Here is a 21789-nt window from a genome sequence, read left to right on the forward strand (position 1 = left end):
GGTGAGAGAGAGAGGGGGGAGACAGGCACAGGAAGAGAGAGGGGGGAGAGAGAGGGGGGGAGACAGGCACAGGAAGAGAGAGAGAGGGGTGAGAGAGAGAGAGGGGGGAGACAGGCACAGGAAGAGAGGAAGAGAGAGAGGGGTGAGAGAGAGGGGGGGGAGACAGGCACAGGAAGAGAGAGGGGGAGAGACAGGCACAGGAAGAGAGAGAGGAGGGGTGAGAGAGAGAGAGGAGAGAGAAGCACTTGAATGAGAGAGGCATGTAGACAGAGAGAGGGGGAGAGACAGACACAGGGTGAGAGAGAGAGAGAGGTGGGGGAGAGAGAAGCACTTGAATGTGCTTCAGTGGATCTGCGTTCAACGTGCGCTGTGATTTTTCACATTGTGTGTGTGTGTGTGTGTGTGTGTGACTGAGGCGCTGAGACTGAGATGGTTTTTCAGTGCATGAATGAATGCACCCATTGTAGAAAAAAATGTCGCTGTGGTGTGTGTGTGTGTGTGTGTGTGTGTGTGTGTGTGTGTGACGGGAAGAGAGAGAAAGAGATAGAGACGGAAGCTGATAAGAATAGATACTACGCTTTGATCTTGGCCAAAAGGCACAGAGAGAGAGAGAGTAAGGATGAGTGTGGGGACTCTGTCATAGATGTTGTCAGTGGAAGCATGTATGCATGTGTTCGTCTGTGTACGTCAGTGTTTTGAGTGTTTGCCGCGCGCGTGTATGTGTGTGTGTGTGTGTGTGTGTGTGTGCATCAGTTGTCAGTAGTGTGTGTGCGAGGGGAGGGGTGCGGAGTGATTGTGTGTGTGCATCAGTTATAGAGTGTGTGTGTGTGTGTGTGCGTGTGTGTATCAGTCAGTGTGTGTGTGTGTGTGTGTGTGTGTGTGTGTGTGCATCAGTTACAGAGTGTGTGTGTGTGTGTGCATGTGTGTGTGTGTGTGCATCAGTTATTGTGTGGGGGTGGGGGGGTGCATCAATTCTACTCAATGTGTGTGTGTGTGTGAGTGTGTGTGCATCAGTTGTCAGGTGTGTGTGTGTGTTTGCGTGTGTGAATCAGTTGTAGTGTGTGTGTGTGTGCGTGTGTGTGTGTGTGTGTGTGTGTGTGTGTGCATTGTCCGGTTGTGTGTGTGTGTTGTGTGTGTGGGAGGGGAGGGGCCATGGGAGAGGGGGGAGGGGGGTAGTGGGGAGTTGGTTGCCGCCTGTGGGGTGCAATCGAAATCTCATCAGTTGAGCATTATTATAATCATAATAATCAGTTGTCAGTTGTGTGTGTGTGTGTGTGGGGGGGGGGGTCATAGGTGTGGGGGGGCGTGCGGGGGGTAGTGGGGAATGTGTTGCCGCCGGGGTAGTGGAATTTAAATCTCATTAGTTGAGCATTTATTATAATCACACCAATCTGGATCTGAGAGATCAGTAGTTCTGCGGCAGCCTGCCTGGATTAGTTAAGTCGGTTAACGAGCCATGTCGAAACTGAACGATTGCACTGTGGAGATATCGGTCCAATCCACTGACTTAACAAGCTATAACACTTCTACTGATAGTGATAACATGCTGTTGGAATCAGCCGGCAAAGGTTGACCGTGACAATCAGTTGAACAACAACAACACTGAGGTGGGAGAGATGGATCAGCAGACCACGTGCAAACGGCCGTGGTGACGTTGGGGACTGATGGCCGTGGGTGGCTGCCCGGGGGGAGGGGGGAGGGAGGTTGGAGGGTGTGGGGGGTAGGAAAGAGTGTCGGTGTGTGTGTGTGTGTGTGTGTGTGTGTGTGTGTGTGTGTGTTCACGCGCGCGTGTGTCATAGTTGTGTGTGTGTGTGTGTGTGTGTGTGTGTGTGTGTGTGTGTGTGTGTGTGTGTGGTGTGTTTGTTCGTGTGGCGTGTGTGTCATAGTTGTGTGTCATGTGAGAGAGACTCGGAGAGAGAGATGGGGAGAATGTGTGCGTGCGTGAAGGGGAGAGAGAGAGTGTGTGTGTGAGAGAGAGTGAGAGAGAGAGAGAGAGAGATAATGTGTGTGTTTTGGGGCGGGTGGGTGTGTGCGTCGCGCGCCGGCGCATGAATTTGAGGATAAGCAGGGAAGGGGGTGTGGGGCGGGGGTGGTGGAGGGGGGGGGATCGGCTTGAGATACGCACACGGACAGTCACACCTCACCGGCTCCGGCATCTCGCTTCCCCTCCCCCCCTAACCCCCCACCCCCGGGCGTTTAATATCACTCAGAGTGAACTGAAAGACTGACGGAAAGTGACAGAAAGACAAATGCTGCTGCCTCACTAACACTCACGGTGTCAACTCGACAGACCTGGAGCCATGTGGTGAATAGTTCTTCATGTCTGGATCTGTGCGGCGGCCCTGTGACTTCACAGTTTCAGTTTCAGTGTCCGTCAGGGAGGTGTCGCTGCACTGTTCAGTTCGGACAAATCCATCTATATACCGTGCGCAACACCACACCTGCTAGGCCCGCCGGCAGATACCTGACCAGCAGCATAACCCAACGTGCTTAGTCAGGCCTCGAGTGCATGCTTATCATTTTTATTTGTGGGTACCTATCACGGTGGACTTCTTCTGACAGAATTTTGCCAGACGGAGGACAACTAACACGGCTCTCGTTGCCATGGGTTCTTTTTCAGTGCGGGGGTGAGTGCTCAGGCATGCACACGGCGAGACCTCGGTTTATCGTCAAATCCGAATGACTAGACGCTCAGTTGGACTTTCCAGTCAACTGGCTTGGGAGAAGAGAAAGGGTGAGAGCCGCCGCAGCGGGGATTCGAACCCACACCCTCACGGACTGTCTGTAGTATTGGCAGCTGAGCGTCTTAACCATTCTGCCACCTTCCCCCTTCACAGAGTTCAGGGAGATGAGACCGTGACTCATGAGACGAACTCAGTTTCTACTGACCGTCGGGACGATGGAACCGCAGTGAGAAAACCATGACTCAGCCCGGACCTCTTACAACAACTGATTACAATGTGGAGTGATGGCCTAGAGGTAACCGGCGTCCGTCCGCATAGGAAGCGCTGAGAATCTGACGATAAACCGAGGTCCCGTGTGCAGCATGCACTTAGTGCACGTAAAAGAACCCACAGCAGAAAAAAAAATAAAAGGTGTTCCTGGCAAAATTCTGTAGAAAAATCCACTTCGATAGGAAAAACAAATAAAACTGCATTCAGGAAAAAATACAAACAAACAACAACAAAAATGGCAGGTGGCGCTGTAGTCAGTAGGCGACGCGCTCTCTACCTGGGGACAGAAATCTGTCACGTTGCGATAAAAAGAAATACAAATACAAAATCTACCTGAATCAGTACTGGAGGGCACCCAAGGCATGTCGGTGTACTGTGTAGTTCCAGTATTTGATACAGATTGGTCACTGCAACTTGCCTGCTTCAGCATTTAGTGCTGCTGCCGCTACGTTCTGCTGTTCACGGTGCTACTGCTATCATGACTGCTGCTACTGCTGCTGTTCACGGTGCTACTGCTATCATGACTGCTGCTACTGCTGCTGTTCACGGTGCTACTGCTATCATGACTGCTGCTACTGCTGCTGTTCACGGTGCTACTGCTATCATGACTGCTGCTACTGCTGCTGTTCACGGTGCTACTGCTATCTTGACTGCTGCTACTGCTGCTGTTCACGGTGCTACTGCTATCATGACTGCTGCTACTGCTGCTGTTCACGGTGCTACTGCTATCATGACTGCTGCTACTGCTGCTGTTCACTGTGCTACTGCTATCATGACTGCTGCTACTGCTGCTGTTCACGGTGCTACTGCTATCTTTACTGCTGCTACTGCTGCTGTTCACGGTGCTACTGCTATCTTTACTGCTGCTACTGCTGCTGTTCACTGTGCTACTGCTATCATGACTGCTGCTACTGCTGCTGTTCACGGTGCTACTGCTATCATGACTGCTGCTACTGCTGCTGTTCACGGTGCTACTGCTATCTTTACTGCTGCTACTGCTGCTGTTCACGGTGCTACTGCTATCATGACTGCTGCTACTGCTGCTGTTCACGGTGCTACTGCTATCTTTACTGCTGCTACTGCTGCTGATACTGTCGCAGTCACGGTTGCTGGTGTTCACTATTATGGTTGCTGTTATTACAGTATATACGCTAATACTATAAGTTACTATCATGATTGCCGCTACTACTGCTGTTATACTATTGCAGTGTTGCTGGCATTATTTTCATTACTACTATCTTTTTTTATATCATAATTATTATTTATTTATGTATGTACGCTTATCTATATATTTTTTTTCTCAAGGCCTGACTAAGCGCGTTGGGTTACGCTGCTGGTCAGGCATCTGCTTGGCAGATGTGGTGTAGCGTATATGGATTTGTCCGAACGCAGTGACGCCTCCTTGAGCTACTGAAACTGAAACTGAAACTGGTGTTCAGTATTATGGTTGTTGTTATTATATACGCTAATACTATTTACTATCATGATTGCTGCTACTACTGACTACTATACTATTGCAGTGTTGCTGGTGTTAAGTATTATGGTTGTTATTATATACGCTAATTCTATTTACTATCATGATTGCTGCTACTACTGCCTACTATAACATTGCAGCGTTGATGGTGTTCAGTATTATGGTTGTTGTTATTATATACGCTAATACTATTTACTATCATGATTGCTGCACACGTTAATTTCCGTGTGGATTGATAAAGTGTTTTTGAATTGAATTACGGCACCATTGCAGTGTTGCTGGTCAGTGTTCAGTATCATGGTTACTGTTATTATATACACTAGCACTACTTAGTGAAAATTGCCGCTGTCATCTCAGCCGTTTAATCATCAGTGTGTGTGTCTGTGCTTGTGTGTTGGTGTGAGTGTTGGAGTGTAACAGTTGTAGTATTGATAGTAGCCTAGGTTACTTTGTGAGTTTTATGCATTGTGTTTTTATAATATTAATGATTCTGTTTTATGTTTCTACTACTTTTTATGTGCTTTCTTGTTTCACTTTAGGTACTGATTTGTAAAGCGCTTAGAGCTTGCTTATGCTTGTATTATAGCGCTATATAAAAATAAAATATTATTATTATTACTTACTGCTGCTAGTGTTATCAGGCATGCCTGCATGGTTGCTGCTGCTACTGCGACGACTACTGTTCAGTGTAGCTGCTGACGTCAGTTGCCGTTGCAGTTATGACAAGTGACGTCAGAATGCCGTGTGCTTCTCAGTGAGTCAGCCAGGTCGAACAGCAGAGGAGGCAACTGCTGTTCCAACTATCTGGGCTGAAATTCTATGATCATTGTGGAGAATATCTTGCCCAAGTTATATCCCCACTCTATCGCGGTCAAGATGGTTTTAGGACAGTCGGCGTTGGGATGGTTCCCAAATGCCAACTACCCCCCCCCCCCCCCCCCCCCCCCCCCCCGGCCCCCAATTAGGCTCTCATGTTCAGCACGAAGAGCCAGTGCAAGCTTGCCGCCTCTCGTCCTAGTCTGAGAGTCCTAGTCCTTCACCAAAATACTAAGCAGTGAAGAACTGTTCCTGATCCTTCTACTGTAATTATGTCGGGTTTCTGCAGCCGCTCCTGCTGCTGTGACTGGTACTTGTTGCTGCTACCGGCACTCCTGTCCGGTTCAGTGCCGGCTACTCGGACACTGACCAGACTACTGGAGACTACTGATAGTGACTTGTCTGTTGTCGTTCTCCCGATAGTACTGCTGACGACTCCGTCAGTGTTGCAAATGATTATCAGTCGTGGTCGGTTGCTTAGACCCTGACTAAGAAACTGACTAAAAACTGAAAAGCTGCTGCTCAGTACCACTCAGTCAGACTCGGCAGCAGTTCCAGACTCAGTACAGCTGCTGCTGCTGCTGCTGCTGATGATGATGATGATGATGATGATGATGATGCCATTGCATGTTGACATTGGGTGTTGCCGTACGGTTCTGACTGACTCAACGAACGACTGTGACGACCACTCCTTTGTTAATTCTCCCCTGTGTCAGTTTTACAGGTATTACTGACCTTGTCATTTTTCACTGAGTGGCATATAACTGCGATTCTAGTCAGCCACTGCCACTGCGCGACTGATACAGCTGTTCTTAGCCATGTGTTACTTACCGCTGCTTTCAAGTCTAGTCGCTTATGTCAGTGTCACAGTGTCCGTCACCACTGGCACTGACCGCCGAGATATATCTATGTTTACTATCATATGTCTATGAGTGTACGTCCGACTGACGCCCGACTCAGTTAGTGCCCGTGCGTGCCAGTGCGTGCTGCATGCGTCCCAGTGTGTCTCAGTGTGTGTGTGTGCTGATGTGTGTGTGTCAGCCGACTGAGTGTGTGTGTGTGTGTCAGTGTGTGTGTGCGCGCGTCAGTGTGTGTCACGAGTGTATGTGTGTGTGTGTGTGTGCGCGCGCGCGCGCGCACTAAGGGGTTGGGGTGTATTAGAATGAGTGTATCAGATAGTACTGCAAAGAAAACTAGCACTGACACTCGGCCGGTGCCGAGCCACGGTATCAGTATGACGTGAGTATCGGGGCAGCTTCAGTTCAGTGCATATTGCAATAGAGAGAGAGAGAGTGTGTGTGTGTGTGTGTGTGTGTGTGTGTCACAGCCTGTGTTTGTGTGTGTGTCACAGTGTCACCACGGTGTGTGTGTATGATTACTGACCGGACGGTGTGTCAGTGTGTGCCGTGTCAGTGTCAGTGTCAGTGTGTGGTGTCTGCGTCTGTGTCTGTGTGTCAGTGCAACGGAGGGTGCACACTGAAGCTGAACTTCCAGTATATGTCAAATGAATGGACATTAATATTCATAAATCTTCACGTTCTGAACTGGCACTCCGTGTCGTGAATATATAAATATCAGTTTAACTATTTGCTCCGGATAAATGTTTTTACTTATAAAACTTGCTGCATATCTATATGACATCGTCCAATGAACGTTGCAGAACTTCTTTATACCTTCTCATTACCGAAAGGCGTTTCATCAGATCGACATCCGTGCCCACGGTGCCCAGCGCAAGCACATGTCAAGGCTGTATACTGATGTGCTCAGCAAGGCACTGGCGAATCTGAAAGTAAGGCCGTGTAATTCCGAATTGCTGTCTGAACACGCATCCGCTGTGATATATGACTGACGCACATTTTAATACATAATTCCCTGAAATTTAAAGGTGAAACAATTCATCAATAACACGTAAATAATTCCTGATACAAGGGACATGATTCTCTGCGCGATCTTCGTTTCAGTTCCAAAAACCATTTAGGAAGTAGAAGCCCCATTGGCGTCGCTGTTCGCAACGACGCATGCGCACAATTCTTTCCGATTTCTACGGGGTTCCTTCTTGCCAATGCACGGGCACCGCACCCTCATAGTCGATCAAAAACATTGTGCTGATTTATGTTGTCTACGAGGACCATTTTTGATTAGTTTGTGACACTGTAGCTGAATGTTCTGTTTCAGGAGGTACCATTAGGGTAAGTAAATCTATCTGCATTCGAAAAATTACTCTGATTGCCATCTAGATGCGATGTGCAAAGCGAACAGTTTATTCGCCATCAGTTTAGCTGTATGCAAATTTTGTTCTGTGTACGGAAGAAGAGTTATCGGTGTGACAGTTCAGAGCATATTTTGAGTCGTGGTCGTCAAATACCTCGCTACACAAGTGCTAGTGAAAAGAATAATACCTTAAGATTATTGCGGCAAAGGTAAGTATGCCTGAGCTGCAAAAAAAACAATGCTACTTACATGTTGAAAATCTATGACTAAGAGTTGTGTGAGAGGCTGTGTCAATTCTCGTCTGCTGCATTTTTCGTCGAAAAACAGCTTGCGGTCACAATGCCTGTTTTATTCTGCTCATCATCTGCTATTTTCTTGCTTTATTATATTTTCCTGATGAAGATGGTGAAATCAAATCCTGTGCGATCTCCTTGAATTTGGCCAGTGATGCACCGGCATATTTGATATTGATTATTATGCAGCCGTCCAGCCAGCCGCCATGTTAGCCGGGCGTTGTGCTTGAAAGGAAGAGACTGTGTTATTTGTTTAAAAAAATATCCGTGCTGTACAGCAGATGTCGATTTAAGCTGATTCACTAAGCTCAGATAACACTTTCAACAGTTTATGCCTTGAGCTACGAACTCGTTTGATCAGTTAACAGTTGGCTGATAAACAGTGGTAGCAGACAGCAAGCATCCTCGGCCTAATCTATGCGTGGTCACCCCGCCTCTGCTTCAGTGCTTTCTGCTAAGGGCGCGTTTCCGTCCATGTCTTGTCTGCATTTTAGAATCAGGTTGACAGCGCCTGTACCATATATTTTCTACTAATTCAAGGAGTTTTGTGATTGTGACAGCTGCACTGCCCTTGTGTTTGCTTTGCTGATTGTAAGTGTGGTTAAGCATTATGTAAAGCATTCTTAATTGAGTGCATGTCTGTCTGCTAATTATGAAGCTTAGACCATGACAGTCTGCCAATGTGTGGCTCCACAGCTTCTAAGACATACTTCAGTATGCTGATATTCTGGTGAAATTTCATGTCATGAGTGATGCTAATTAGGTATTTATAGGATGTATACCGGTACTTGAAACCGTTTGCATCATACTCACTGGCACAGCATTGGAAGAGTTGCAGGTGATCAGGGATACAGGTTTCTGATAAATTTCTTGCTGATGCCCCCAGCAGGTAGTCAAAATGACTTGCCCATTCTTTTCTGGACCTTTGAAAGCTACTTTGATCCATTATGCTTGAGCAGTACAATTCTTATTACTGTTCATGTGCAAATTTTTTCCCAGAATTTTGTATGTCTGGTGGTTTCATTTGTTAACAAGAGCTACCGGTTCTGTGCTTGATTTGCTATTTCAGGGTATTTGAGAGAGAGAAAAAAAAGCTAAGGCTTTTACTGTTGTTTGAAGCTAAGACTTTGCACTTATTTTTAAAGAAGGTGAAAATTCTTTTAAATTTGTAAATTCAAGACCATGCGAAAACAAGTGAGCATACAAAGGAGAGAGAGAGATTATTAGACTCTCTTGTCTCTTTTTAAATGCAAGCGTAAGCTTCAAGAGTAGGGATTGGATCACCAGCTAATCAGTTGTAGAATCTGTTGATCTTGTGATTTCTTCATGACATTTCAGAGATTGGAGAAATGCATTCAAATTATTTTAGTTCAGTGTATGGTCTTGACCATTACATTTGTTCACCTGTCTCTCAGGTTGATTTTTAAAAAAAACTTTGAGTTAAATTGTTCAAGATCTGTCTTGTTCCTTTTGGGTTCCTTTTCTGTTTTGTTTCTGTGCATATTACACAAGGGACAAATAAAAATATTTCCAGGTTCAGTTTATTCATTTTTATGCAATGCTGTGCATTATTGATACAATCTATGAACATGACTCAAAAATGTAAACATGGACTCACTGATGTTTTCTGTTATGAATCAATTTGCTTATTAATGTTTTGTTTCAAAGGTCTTGTCTGATTGTTAATATTTTGTGCTCTTGTTAATTTAGCCAGTAAAATTCAGGGACGTTTTCACCACTGGAAGCACCACCATGGGAGTGCAAACCACATTTAACCAAGCAATGTCTGCTGAGTTTTTTAGTCTGTTCAGTTATAATACTAATACTGTAATAGTTTTTTTGTTTGTGGATTATTTTCCAAACTGAAAAGGAAGATTAGGCAGATGAAGTAAGCAAAGTCAAACTGATCATGCACTCATTGTGCACTCTGTACTTGGGAAACCACACTACAAATGGGACACATAGGCTTTAGCCTAGGTTCAGGTAATGTGAAACCATGGCAGAATATATCCTGATAAATTGATCTGCATGATTGACTCGAGTCACTAATGTTAGTGTCAGTGCATGCATTGCTAGGACAAGTATACATGTCTGTTTACACTTGTGTTGGCAAAAAAAAGAAAAAGAAAAGAAAACTGCTGAAATGACAGAATTTTCCTTTACTTCCCCCTGCACCCTCCACTTCAGTGCTGCAGATCTGACAATCACAACCACATGAGTTTATGCACATGTACTGGTCAGTCAGTACTTAAGAAATAATAGCAACAGTGGCCTGGATGGCTGGAGCACTTGAGATTGACCCTGGAAATATGAACTGATGGGTCAGTTAACCATTGCTGTTTTTACACCAAGATGAATACTGAACTGTATTGATGCAAAGCACTTAAATCCTTTGGTGGAAGAGGACTATTGATGTGTCGGCTTTCCATTAGTTCTGTTAGGCTTCAAACCTGAAATATTTTGCTTCTTAATAAGAATTCCTGTTATAATCAGTGGCTATCAGCAAGTGATTGATGCTCAAGTCAAACATGCTGGAAAATTTAAGGACTTCAAGTTGCACAGTGTATGTATGTTGACAACATGGCGAGTGCCCAGCAACGTACAGTTTCAAGTTTTGCTTGCTGTCTCTTGTTCATGAATTTGTGTTCACTTTTTTTAATGTCACAGGGCTCAAAATTCCCTCTTTGGTTTTATTGCTTTTCAAGGACAGCGCTATTTCAGTCGTCCCACCATTGTGTTTTTCCTAGAAGTTTATTTTTCAGAATAGTCTACTTGTTCTTTGTTCAAGTACATTATGTGTGAGTAGAAGTAGCGTGTCATCAGCTATTCAGTAGCAGCATGGTAGTAATATGAGACTCAGTTGATCTCTATAGCGGGTTTTTTTTGTTTTTTTTATTACAAGGTCATAAAAACGCTCCTCACTATTGTGTCAAATTTCTTGTGGAGGAGAAGGCAGCACTCGGTTAAGTTGTGGCTCTTCTAATCCTCAGGCAGATATAAAGTAATAAACAGTTTTACAGAAAGGCTGTGTAAACTTTGTCTTCTTTTTGTCTTTTTCCAGTAGTCCTAGTTTGCAAAATTTATATCCATGTGTGTATTTCTGTACAAGTACAAACATAAATCTGCTCATTACAAACTCAGACATCCATGAATGTTTTTATCATACATGAGTACATGGAAATGTGATTATTGATTAATGCAGTGGACATACTATACATTATCACACAGTGAATCTGATGTCATGTCTTTTTTCTTTTCTAAGGTCTGCAACACAGTACAAATAATGAGGTCCAGTAGATTTTGTATTTCTCAAAATTGGTGGTAAATTGCAGGCATTGGCTAGTCCTTGATTTAAAAAAAAAAACTGTCAAATGAATACATTTGACTACTTTCCATTTTGTACGAATTTCAGCTGAATGAAAGGGGGAGGGGGGTCATGTATGGAAAGTTTGGCTGCATAGCTCATGGCATTGAGATGCAAGAATGATACTGACTGGCTTAGACCAAATTGTGTAGACTGCATCCTTACTCTGGTTTTGAAATTCCTGGATATAAATATTGCAACGCCATTCTGTTTGGTCATCGGTTATTTTTAGCAACCTAAGGAAATTCTCTGCCTCTCAACATATTCCCCCAATTCACAGCATAGCATTGTTAACTGTCACTATACAAATTTTCTGTCTGACTGGGACATAGATTTTTGGAGGGTTTTTTAATTGCTCAGTCACACATCACACTATTCCATCACACATATACTGGGTTCACAGGAAGTTGAAGACTACTTAAAAAAAAGCGTATTTTCTTAAATTGCTTTAAAAATTCAGATAAGTTAAATACCAGGCAGCATATAGTCTGCCACTGGCCTTTCATTGAAAACAGGTTTCAGGCACATGTGCACCATGAACGGCTTGAAAATGTGCTTGAGAAGTGTATGATTTGGCAAAACAAATTTCAGTTATTTAGTGGTTTTTAAAAGGTAGCTTTTTGTGTGTGTTTGCTATTGTAGAAATGGAAGTGTATGTGCAAGAAAGCACCCCTGGTTGTTAGTCGTGTTCATTACAATGGCTGTATGAACCGCTGTTTGTTGGTTTAAATTGAAAATTTTTACTAAACATGAGGGCATAAACTGAACTGCAGTTTATTTTAGTTATTAATACATGTTATATGACATAAAACTGCACCTTACATTATGCTCAGATTATTAATTTTACCTCTCTTCTCCCCCAACCTCCCTTCCCCCAGTGTATTTCATCAGTTATCGAACTTTTGAGAGTTGCCAGCAAGTAAGTTTTGAACCAAGTCAGCAAACATTGACTGTTTGTGTCAACTGAATGATAAAAATAAAATATCTTAAGAAACTTAATATGCAGCATTGCCTGTTCATTTTGCCAGAGTTTTTCTGTTTCGTTAACCATGCATGCCACCAGTACCCATTGCTGAAATGTGCTTAGTCAAGCCCCTAGCTTACTTTGAAAACTTTTAGGAAGACGGAACAGGATTGTGGATTCATTTGGTGTTCTAGTTTCTCAAGTACAGACCACATAGTTTGTTAGAATTGCTTCTGGTTTTGCAACATTTTGTGTGTTTTTTTGTTTTGCTGGTACAGTTCTGTCATAGGTATTGCACTTTATTCAGTCTGTCATTTTTTCTTGTACTTTGTGGTGCAAACAAATCCACAATATTTCTATTAATGCTTACATTCATGTCATTGAGCATGTTGGTCTTCTGACCGATCACTGCTGTTTGGTTTCTTTGGAATGTCTTTCTGCTGCTAGCTATTTCTGGTCAAGATTTTGGCAGCACATCAAACAGTGGTTGACTGACTTGTCTTCCGCAGAAACTTTGTTGCTTTACAGTGATTATACAATTACACAGTGATGTCATTGTTCTTTAATGTATGGTGGCTGACACAGTGACAGTAGGAAATTGGCCAGTTATTGATCGCTTATGTAACTTTAGTTTCATTGTCCATTGACAGCAGTCAATAAGAAAAAGTGACCAAATAATGAGCTTTGGCTGCAGTGACAGACGATAAAAAGATTCACACCTCCACCCCCACCCCCACCACCTTTGTTCCAGCAGATATGACTTCTTATAAATCACTGATCTTGATAGCCCTACCCCACCCATTACTCTTCCACTTGCATCTTTTATGTGATACTGATATCCTGGGGCATGCTGTATGTGATGCTCACCGAAAAGATTTGGTGCATGATGCATCCTCATGTTGGGAGTCTTCCTGCTGCTGCTGAACTTCTGCTCATGAAGCTGCAGCGTCACCAACCCTACCCCCATAACTGTACATTGTCTTGGGATGCCAGTTTTCCAATGCACCTGTGACACCTATAATATGACCTGTGCCCTGAATCTTTGTATCATCTCGCTAATCCCAGTGATGACCCAGAACTTGAAAATAGGTGGTTTTGGCTGTAGTACAGACTTTTTGCAGATGCTGCAGGGGATTACAACAGCCTTTTCATAATATTTCTACTCCAGTTCCTGTTTCCTCCTGCTAAATCAAGTGATTGTGTCCCTGGTTTTGGTTTACTTGAAATTGAATTCAGTACAGGATTGCTGTCTTGTTTTGTAATGAAGTCAGCTTGCACTGCCCTGTCATTTACATTATTCAAAAAAAAAAATTTTTTTTTTTTTAAGAACAAAAACACTGGGGTGCATTCAGTAATCCAGTAGCCTTTTAGTTTTAAACATGTATGATATTTGTGTTTTTCAATAATTTTTTCTTTTGTCTTTGTTTTTTATTCATTTATTTTGATTTTTTTTTCAGTGCCTTCTTATAAATCTGCCATCTTAAGATTTGATCAGTTAGTTAATGCTGTACCTTTTCCTTCCCCGCCCTCGAGATCTCATTTTGTGCCCTCAAGATACCAGTTTGTGGTGGACAAACTCAAAGTGTCTTTTTCTCTGTTGTGTCTGCAGGTGTGGAAGTGTTGGGTAGTCTGGGAGCCCCTGGACACTCTTGTTATTGGGCGGGTGATATGAGTGCCACTCGAGGGACCAAGTGACTTATCCAACAGCCGTCCCTCCTAACATTTCCCTCCACTGGCTGACACCAGCTGGTTTTTCTTCCAATAGTTAATAGGTCAGTTTCACATTGATTTTAGATGGTGATTCTCTTTTAGTAAATAAATACCACTAGTTAGTGAGTGGGGGGAGGAGGTTGGGATCAGGAGTAAGGAGTGGCTGCAGCCACCTTGCTTCCCCCACTTCCATCACCCCACTATTCCCATTCTGTAATATTTACTTGTTTTTACATATATGACCTTTCTTGCCAGTCCCTTTTGTTCCACAAAATCTGTTTGTGGTTAATGTTGGAGGAAACAGATAGTGTAGATTTAGACCTGTACAATTGTACAGATGTTTAAAATTTGATTGATCTGTCAGGAATATCACAGATTGGTTTCATTTTTAAGGTATAAAAGAAAAGTATTTTTTTAAATTGAAGAAAGATTCACTTCTTGCTGTCTTGTCTTCCATTCCAAATATAAGGAATCTTGCAGTTTTAATGTATATGTAGGTTTTTGTGGACTCTGAATCTTTCAATTTTGACAACTTGAGGTGTGTGTGTGTGTTTTTTTGTTGTTGTTGTTTTTGTTTGTGTGTGGTTTTTTTTTTGTTTTGTTTTTTGGGGGGGGTTTTTTTGGTTTTGTTTTGTTTACTTGGAAAGATAGAATCTTAAAACTTTGACAACTTGGTAAATTATTTTTTTCTTGCAATTTACATTTGTCAGCATTTGTTTTGGCTAAGGGTATGTGTTTGGATAAAGTAAACAATAGAACTAGAAGGGATTGATGATGATTAGTACTATGCCAGTCAAAACCACTCTTACTCTGATGTCATTGTAAAAATCTTTCATCAATAAGACTAAGAGAGCAGACTATTTGAAAGATTAACATTCACTGAATATGCGTTCTATACACGGCTTTTTTTGGGGGGGTGGGGGGGGGGGGTATCATAGGTTTTGCTATTTCATGCAAAAGAAATTTTTGTAAATGTACTTTGATGTTATACAGGACTTCTGAGATGTATTATTAGGTGTTAACAGAATAAATATTTGTTTGTTCTAGGAATGTTATAGTTTTTACATTGAATGTTGTATAATTTATCCAGTGAGCAAAGGTAGAACTAGAAGAAGGAAAGCATACATGCATGTTTTTTAGTATGATCAGTGGTAACTAATTTATCAAGCTCATTTTGATATGAATTGTAATTGATTGATAGAATATTAAAAGTATTGTTGCTTTCTTATGTCATATAAATGAATAAATCTTCTGTTATAGTTTAAAGAATCTTCTTTGGTTTCAGGTGATACAGAAATTGCCTCACAATGACTTCCGAACTAGACGCATTGCGACAAGAAACAGAACAGCTCAAAAACCAGATCCGTGTAAGTGGTTTCTTTGAGATTTCTTTACTTTGTTGTACATGTGTGTTGATTTTTTTCTCCCTGTATATTACTCAGTCACATGTGGCTTTCATTATGTTAGCTGGATTTGTGTAAGCCATTCTCAGTGTGTTTTTTGGGGGAAATATTTGGTTCCCTGTTTACAGTTCTGAGCAAACTCCATCAATATCGTGGAGTGTTAATCTGTTAGTACAAGTCTTGGACTACTGAATGTTATTCAGTGAGGAAAGGTTTCAAAGTCCTCATTTTGCTGGTTTTACTTAGACTGTGTTCCTTTTAGCATTCTTTTGGATGCAGTGCATCTCAGTTGTAATTGATGTGCAGTTCCTTTTGTGTTGTTTTGAATCCCTTGCAAACACCATCATATAAATGTGAATAGTGTAACACTTCAGAGGTTAGATTAGAATTTAGTCCAGAATAATCCTGAAGCCAAGATTTCTCCAACTTGGAAAGTACACAAAACTACTTTGCAAGCTTGTCTTCTTACACTGACCAGGTAGCTTCTGGTAAGTTCAGACAAATGAATCTTTTTTAGACAAATGAGTCATTTAATTCTGTATCACATTTTAGTTTTTGAAGGCTTAACTTTTTTTTTTCTCCCAGCTAAGCCATTTTGATTTTTCTATAAAAGATTACAAATTAAAAAGATTAAACAGTAATTGCTTGAGTAGTATACATATATATGTGTGTTAATCTTAACCATTCTTCTTGTTTCCTTTTAACGCACTTTGTAGTTTCACTGTGGTTGTTTTGAAGCCAATACCTTTGGTGATTTAAAAAAAAAAATTTTTATACGTTTTATCATAGAAAATAAATCAGTTATTTAAAAAAGTGGGGGGAAAAGAGTCCTGTTGTAATAAATGTACAGAATGCAACCAGGTCAACAGACAGTATGTCTTTGGTGTTGACAGGAAGCACGGAAAGCCGCAGGTGACACAACTCTTGCTCAAGCCACAGCTTCATATGACCCCGTCGGCAGGATACAAATGCGTACCCGACGCACTCTTCGGGGACATCTTGCAAAAATATATGCCATGCATTGGGCAACAGATTCTAGGTAAGTTAACCAGCATGTGGTAATGTGCTTGATCAGTATTTTGTTTATCACTGGTTAAAAGCCAAAGCTTTTACAGTAGATCATTCTCATTGATGATACTGATGACTGAACCCTTCCCTCACCCTCCAAATTTTTTAACTGCCTTTTGTGGTAAATGGCAAGTTTTTTAAGAATTTCAGCAGAACTTTACAAAGGACAAAAAATTTTGCAAAGTGTATTTCTTGATGCGGTTTTATAAAGCAGCTCTGTTACTGTTTACCCTTTTTGTTTTTTTTCCCCTTGCTATGTCTGTTCACCAAGGATTTACTGGAATGCTTCATTTGAGACAGAGTGTCAATTATCAATGTGGCTTGAGCCCAGCCAACCACGCAGGGCTACATGAGAGCTGAATACTTCCAGAAAACTTAACCAGCAAAACAGAGCCATTTCAAACATTCTTTCTGTTACACCTGGATTTTGAAATAAAAATGTAGATCTAAGAAAATTCTGAAATGATTTATTTTTGTTGAAACAACTTAACCCACAGCATGCCTCTGATGTGGATCAGAAATGGCTGTTGAAAGCAACTCGTTTCATGAATGAATTGTTTCATTTAAAAAGGGCCACCTGCCGCCTCTTTACGTTCTTAATCAGTGGATAATAATGATTTTAGTACTGACTTCCCTGCAAATGTACCACACAGAATGACAGTAGAACAAAATTTTATAGTGTGCAGATCCAGCAGAAAATCTGACCAGCATTATTAGTAATTATACCAAAGCTGCCATTCCCACACGTTCTGTACAACCTCATCTGCCCAGAATACTGAATGAAAAAAATGCTGTAGTTGGAGGAAAGGAAAGGGAGGAAGGAATCTCCCCCCCCCCCCCCCCCCCCCCCCCCCAAAAAAAAAAAAATAATAATCTCTTGCTTTCTCTTCCTCCCTTTCTCTCCCTATCTTTTCTCTCTCGGTCTCTTTTTAATTGGGGAGGTGGAGTAAAGAGGGAAAAACAAATGGATTGTTACTAATTCACATTATATGCAGTTATTACTGTTAGATAAAAGTTTCTATTTCATTTTCATAGATTGCATTTAACCAGTTCAAACTGTTCTCCAGTTTGATTTTAGATAGTAGAATACTTTTACTGACAGTCAGGATGTAGCAGACATTTTGTTTTGAAAAAAAGTCTTCCCTGATAATGTGTAATCTCACTCCCTATCTCTGCCTCTGTCTTGCCCCTTTTCTGTGTAAGTTAATTGTGCGCAGTTGATGTTGCCTTGTACGATTTGTTATGTCACGTTCTTGCGTATGTGAGGATGAATGTATGCATGCATGTGTTGACTTGGTCATTTACTCACCAGTTTACATTCCCCCCTTATTGTATGTAATCTCAGCGCATTCACATTTTTCATTTATGTTGCAGTCCATTTTCTTTGTGCACATAATCATTCCACAGAGACTGCATTTTGTTCTGTTTCTCTCTCTCTCTCTCCCTTTTTTTTTTTTTTTTTTTAACTACTAACCACTAATTCAAGTGGTAGAAGGCATTTTAGGGTTGTGTTTTTTTTGTTTTTTTTTTGTTTTTTTTTTTTTGTTTGTTTGTTTGTTTCTTTCTTTCTTTCTTTTTTACATCTGTTGCCAAGCACCGTTGTCAGTTAAAAGCATTTTTGTTTATTTACTTTCTAAGACTATAAAAGCCTGAATATATATCTTGCTGGCAAGGTGTTAGCGTTGAAATCTTTGTTTGATTTTGTTTTTTGTTGCTGAAAGATTCAGTAAATGCCTGTATCTGCATTGAACATTCTTATTCCAAGCAAGAAAAGCAGAATAGCACATTCACTTGTATGAGTGTGTGTGTGTCTGACAATTTATTGATTTCTTAATTATATCAATATATGCCTCTTTTTTTCCTGCTTTACTGTAGCGCATAATTTGCTTTTGCTTTATGCTCTGAGGTGGTGAGTGGGATGAGAAGAAAAAGAGAGAATCTGGACTGAGGTGTGAAGAAGAAAAGCAGCAACATAAAGAAATGTTGATCACACTTTCATACACTTGGCACAATACATTTCTTGTTTATTTTTCCATGTTTAGTTATTGTCATGGTAGTTCTGACACATACAGTTCATATTAATGTGGGTCTTTTTTCTTTCTTTCTTTCTGTCGGTTTCATTCTTTTCGTTGATAATTTTGAGCTGTTCATGTTTTAAGGTCCACATTTAAACTAAGGCATTAAGCATTCACATTTGTATTCCCAAGCTTTGGTTCTCTTTGATTATCTAGATTTATTAGACATAAAGGGGGAGGGCTTAATAGAGTGAAGGGAGTATTAAAGTACTAAAGGACACGCCAATGCACAACAGTACCACGTCAAGTCTCACTCTCTCTCACACACACACACAGACTTAGACACGCCTGCATTACAAATATATGGAAGTATGCAGTTAATTGTCAGAGAAGTTGCGACAGGTGTGGAGGGGATGCGGGGGGTGGTTAAAGTATGTTTTGGTGTCATATACTGTACCATGTCAAACTGATGCAAACTAGGCCTTGTTTTGCTGGCATATTTTAGTTTGATGACTGTTAAGAATCTGAAGGTATACAGAATCTTATGGTCTTAGGGCAGTTGCCAGCTGTGCCAAAGAAGCCTGAAACTAATGGCATGAACTTGATGAAGAGAAAAAAGTGGGAATTCAGACAACTCTGTACATTCTTTTTGAAACTTTCGGACATGCTGCATTTATTTTAGTTCATATCACATTATCAGATCAATAAAGAATGTGTCAGAGCAGTCCCTTGTTATGCTAAAAGTCTGTGACACTACCTATATATATATTACAGCGCCATTTCTGACAATCATGATTTGGCAGAGTCATTGTCTTGTTTTGTCAAAAGTTTCTTGGCATGTTGAAAATTTTGCGCTTTTTTGTTATTCTCAGATATCCATGTGCTGAGGTTGGGTGTTCCTGGGTAGCAGTCTGATTAATGTCTTTAGTATATCTATCAGCAAATCTGTTCACTGGATTTTGTGTCTTTACGGTCTGTTGTTGACTTTGCTCTCCAGAATTGCGGAAAAATTGTTGATGGCGTTATGCACCAAGAGGTTTATGCAAGGCAACAAGGAAGTAGACCTACAAATTACAGTAACAGAAATCCAGGCATCACAGTTACATGTGATTACAAACCCAAGATCCAGTCCTAAAAGTAAAGAAATGGCCTTAGCCTGGAGCAAAGAGAAAGAACTGTCAGTCCCGACAGAAAATGATTACAGATTCATGCTATGCAAAGGATTTCCTTGCCTCTGTAATGAGAAACCAGAAAGAGGGAACTGTCTCTCTGCAAACTGCATACATGTCAATCGTTTCTTTCCCAATTAAATTTCAGAGGTGAAGTAACTCCATGGTGTGTTCTTTTGATGACACTCTCAGTAGTAAACATTATCTTCTGAACTTCTTGGAATTACATGAAACCAGGCACAAGAACTTTGCTGATGATTTCATGAAGAGCTTCGGTGGTTGTTGTTTTTTCGCATGGGTCATCATTAAAAATTATTTCAGCTTCTGGAAGTTGAAATTTTTCATATGGTATGATATAATATTTGAGCTTTTGAATTGGTCTGATGATGTCATTTTATATGCCAGATTTTGAATTGTATAGTTTCTTCTTGAGTGTTTCTTTTTTGATATGGTTTCAGCCCCAAGATAACCCTTTACAGTTGGCTGAGCATCAAACATTATAAGTCATCATTAACCACCACTTTAAACACATGAATCATTTATTTTGTGTTTGCTGCAGGATTTTGGGGTAAATATAGCATTTTTCCCCCCCAGTGACACCAGTGTGTATGTGTGTGCGTGTATGAACGATGTGTTCTTGTGTAAGAGACATATTGTATTCTACTCTTTTCTGTGTTGCTTTTCACATTTTTTGGACAATTTGTATTGTAGATTGCATGCCTAGCCATGCAGCCGTGGTGTTCTTTCCAGTTGTTCTCAGCAACCCCAGGACAGTACAAAATTTCTGACTTTCTCCCTTGTGGTTTCACCAGGATCACGTCATTCTTCAGTGAAAGTGTTCAGTTTTTGTCTGCCTTTTTTGGACTTCACTTTTGTGTAGCTGGACCTAGGTCAGTGTTTTGTGTCCACCGCATGTCTGTCTGCTTACTGTTCATTGTCTGACTTTGTTCTTTTCACTGCTGATTTGTCCGGTCACTGCTGTCGTATAGGAGTCGTGTCCGGTCCCTGTGAAGCTTTCTCTCTCTCTCTCTCTTTGGTGACACGTGACTGTGTGTATGTATTGGTGTCTGTTCATGCACCTTTGAGAAAGAGAAAGGAAGAGCAGAATGTCATTGACCAGCCAGGTGCTTGCCAGTGTGTGTGCGGGAATATTCTGTTGCACTGTGTTGTTCAAGTGTTCAGCTGTATTTCAGAACTTTTTGTTAAATATATTTGATATGAAATGGCATCATTGTTGAGAACATTTATTGGTGCTTGTGGTAGCTCTGACACAGTGAATATTTCATGCGCTTATGTGTCATACACCCACACAAGCAAGCACACACACACACACACTCACACACTGAGTTGTTTTTAATCAGTAATTTGACATGCTAAAATGAGGTAGGTTTCCAGTGGAGGGGATGTTAATGTGTTTTAGTTTTTACTTATTGGTGTACTTAAAGTTGTTGCACTTGCCCATCATAGTATAGTTTACGAAGCTTAATTGAAGGGTGAGGGAGGTAGAGGGCATTTTACCACACTGTTTGTCAAATCTGAAATGTGGGGTAAGGTGATCAAATTTCGACTGATTTTTCATGGATCTAAACCCGACCGCTTTACACAGTCACCTTCTTCCCATGATAAGCAATGCTGATCAATTCACAACAGTAGCCCTGGAAATCCTTGTTCAGTTCGCCAACAAAATAAACCAATCATTTTGACCAATGAGAACATCACAGGAACCCGATGGTGACATATAGTGGCGCGAAAAATGCCCCATATGTGTGCAACTTACTTGACAATCATTTTGGCGCCAAATCGCTGTGACGTCAATGCACTGATTTGGTGGATCTAATCCCAGCCAGTTCAGATGTGAAGTGGACTTTATTTTTATTTGTGTGTTTGTTTCCAGTGAATATATCCCCTTTCTTGGAAACATATATATATATATATATATATATATATATATATATATTGGTATAGGGATGACACACACACACACACACACACACACACACACACACACACACAATGACGTGTGTGTGTGAGATCCCTATACCAATTCTTACACACTGCACAAGACACAAACGCGCGTGTGCACACGCTCACATGCACATTTACAACAGGGGAGTGGAACAAACTGCCTGACGGCAATATCACGTCAACTGGCCTCAGGCAGACAGTTCAGAGCCAACACCACTTGATTCACTCCTGTGCGGAACCCCCACTAACCCCCTCCCCCTTGCAGTTACAGTTAAGTTCAGCCTCAGCAACATATCCAGATGCAGTTTCACATGTTCAGAACTCTGGTCGGCATGGTTTGATACACATGTAAGTAATATTGTAAAAAAAAAAAAAAAAAAGGG

General features: G+C 41.4%; 1 protein-coding gene across 1 annotated transcript in view; it reads left to right on the plus strand.

Moving 5' to 3' along the window:
• Positions 1-7295: 7295 nt before the first annotated feature.
• Positions 7296-21789, plus strand: part of LOC143302094 (guanine nucleotide-binding protein subunit beta) — a 32862-nt gene continuing 18368 nt past the window's right edge. Inside the window, exons 1-4 of the mRNA XM_076616613.1 lie at positions 7296-7433; positions 13686-13848; positions 15072-15153; positions 16083-16228. Coding sequence (XP_076472728.1) covers positions 15094-15153; positions 16083-16228 — 206 coding nt within the window. The 5' untranslated portion in view covers positions 7296-7433; positions 13686-13848; positions 15072-15093. The remainder of the gene's footprint in view (positions 7434-13685; positions 13849-15071; positions 15154-16082; positions 16229-21789) is intronic.

The sequence above is a fragment of the Babylonia areolata genome, chromosome 28 (genome assembly GCF_041734735.1).
Source record: "Babylonia areolata isolate BAREFJ2019XMU chromosome 28, ASM4173473v1, whole genome shotgun sequence".
Classification (NCBI taxonomy): Eukaryota; Metazoa; Mollusca; class Gastropoda; order Neogastropoda; family Buccinidae; genus Babylonia; species Babylonia areolata.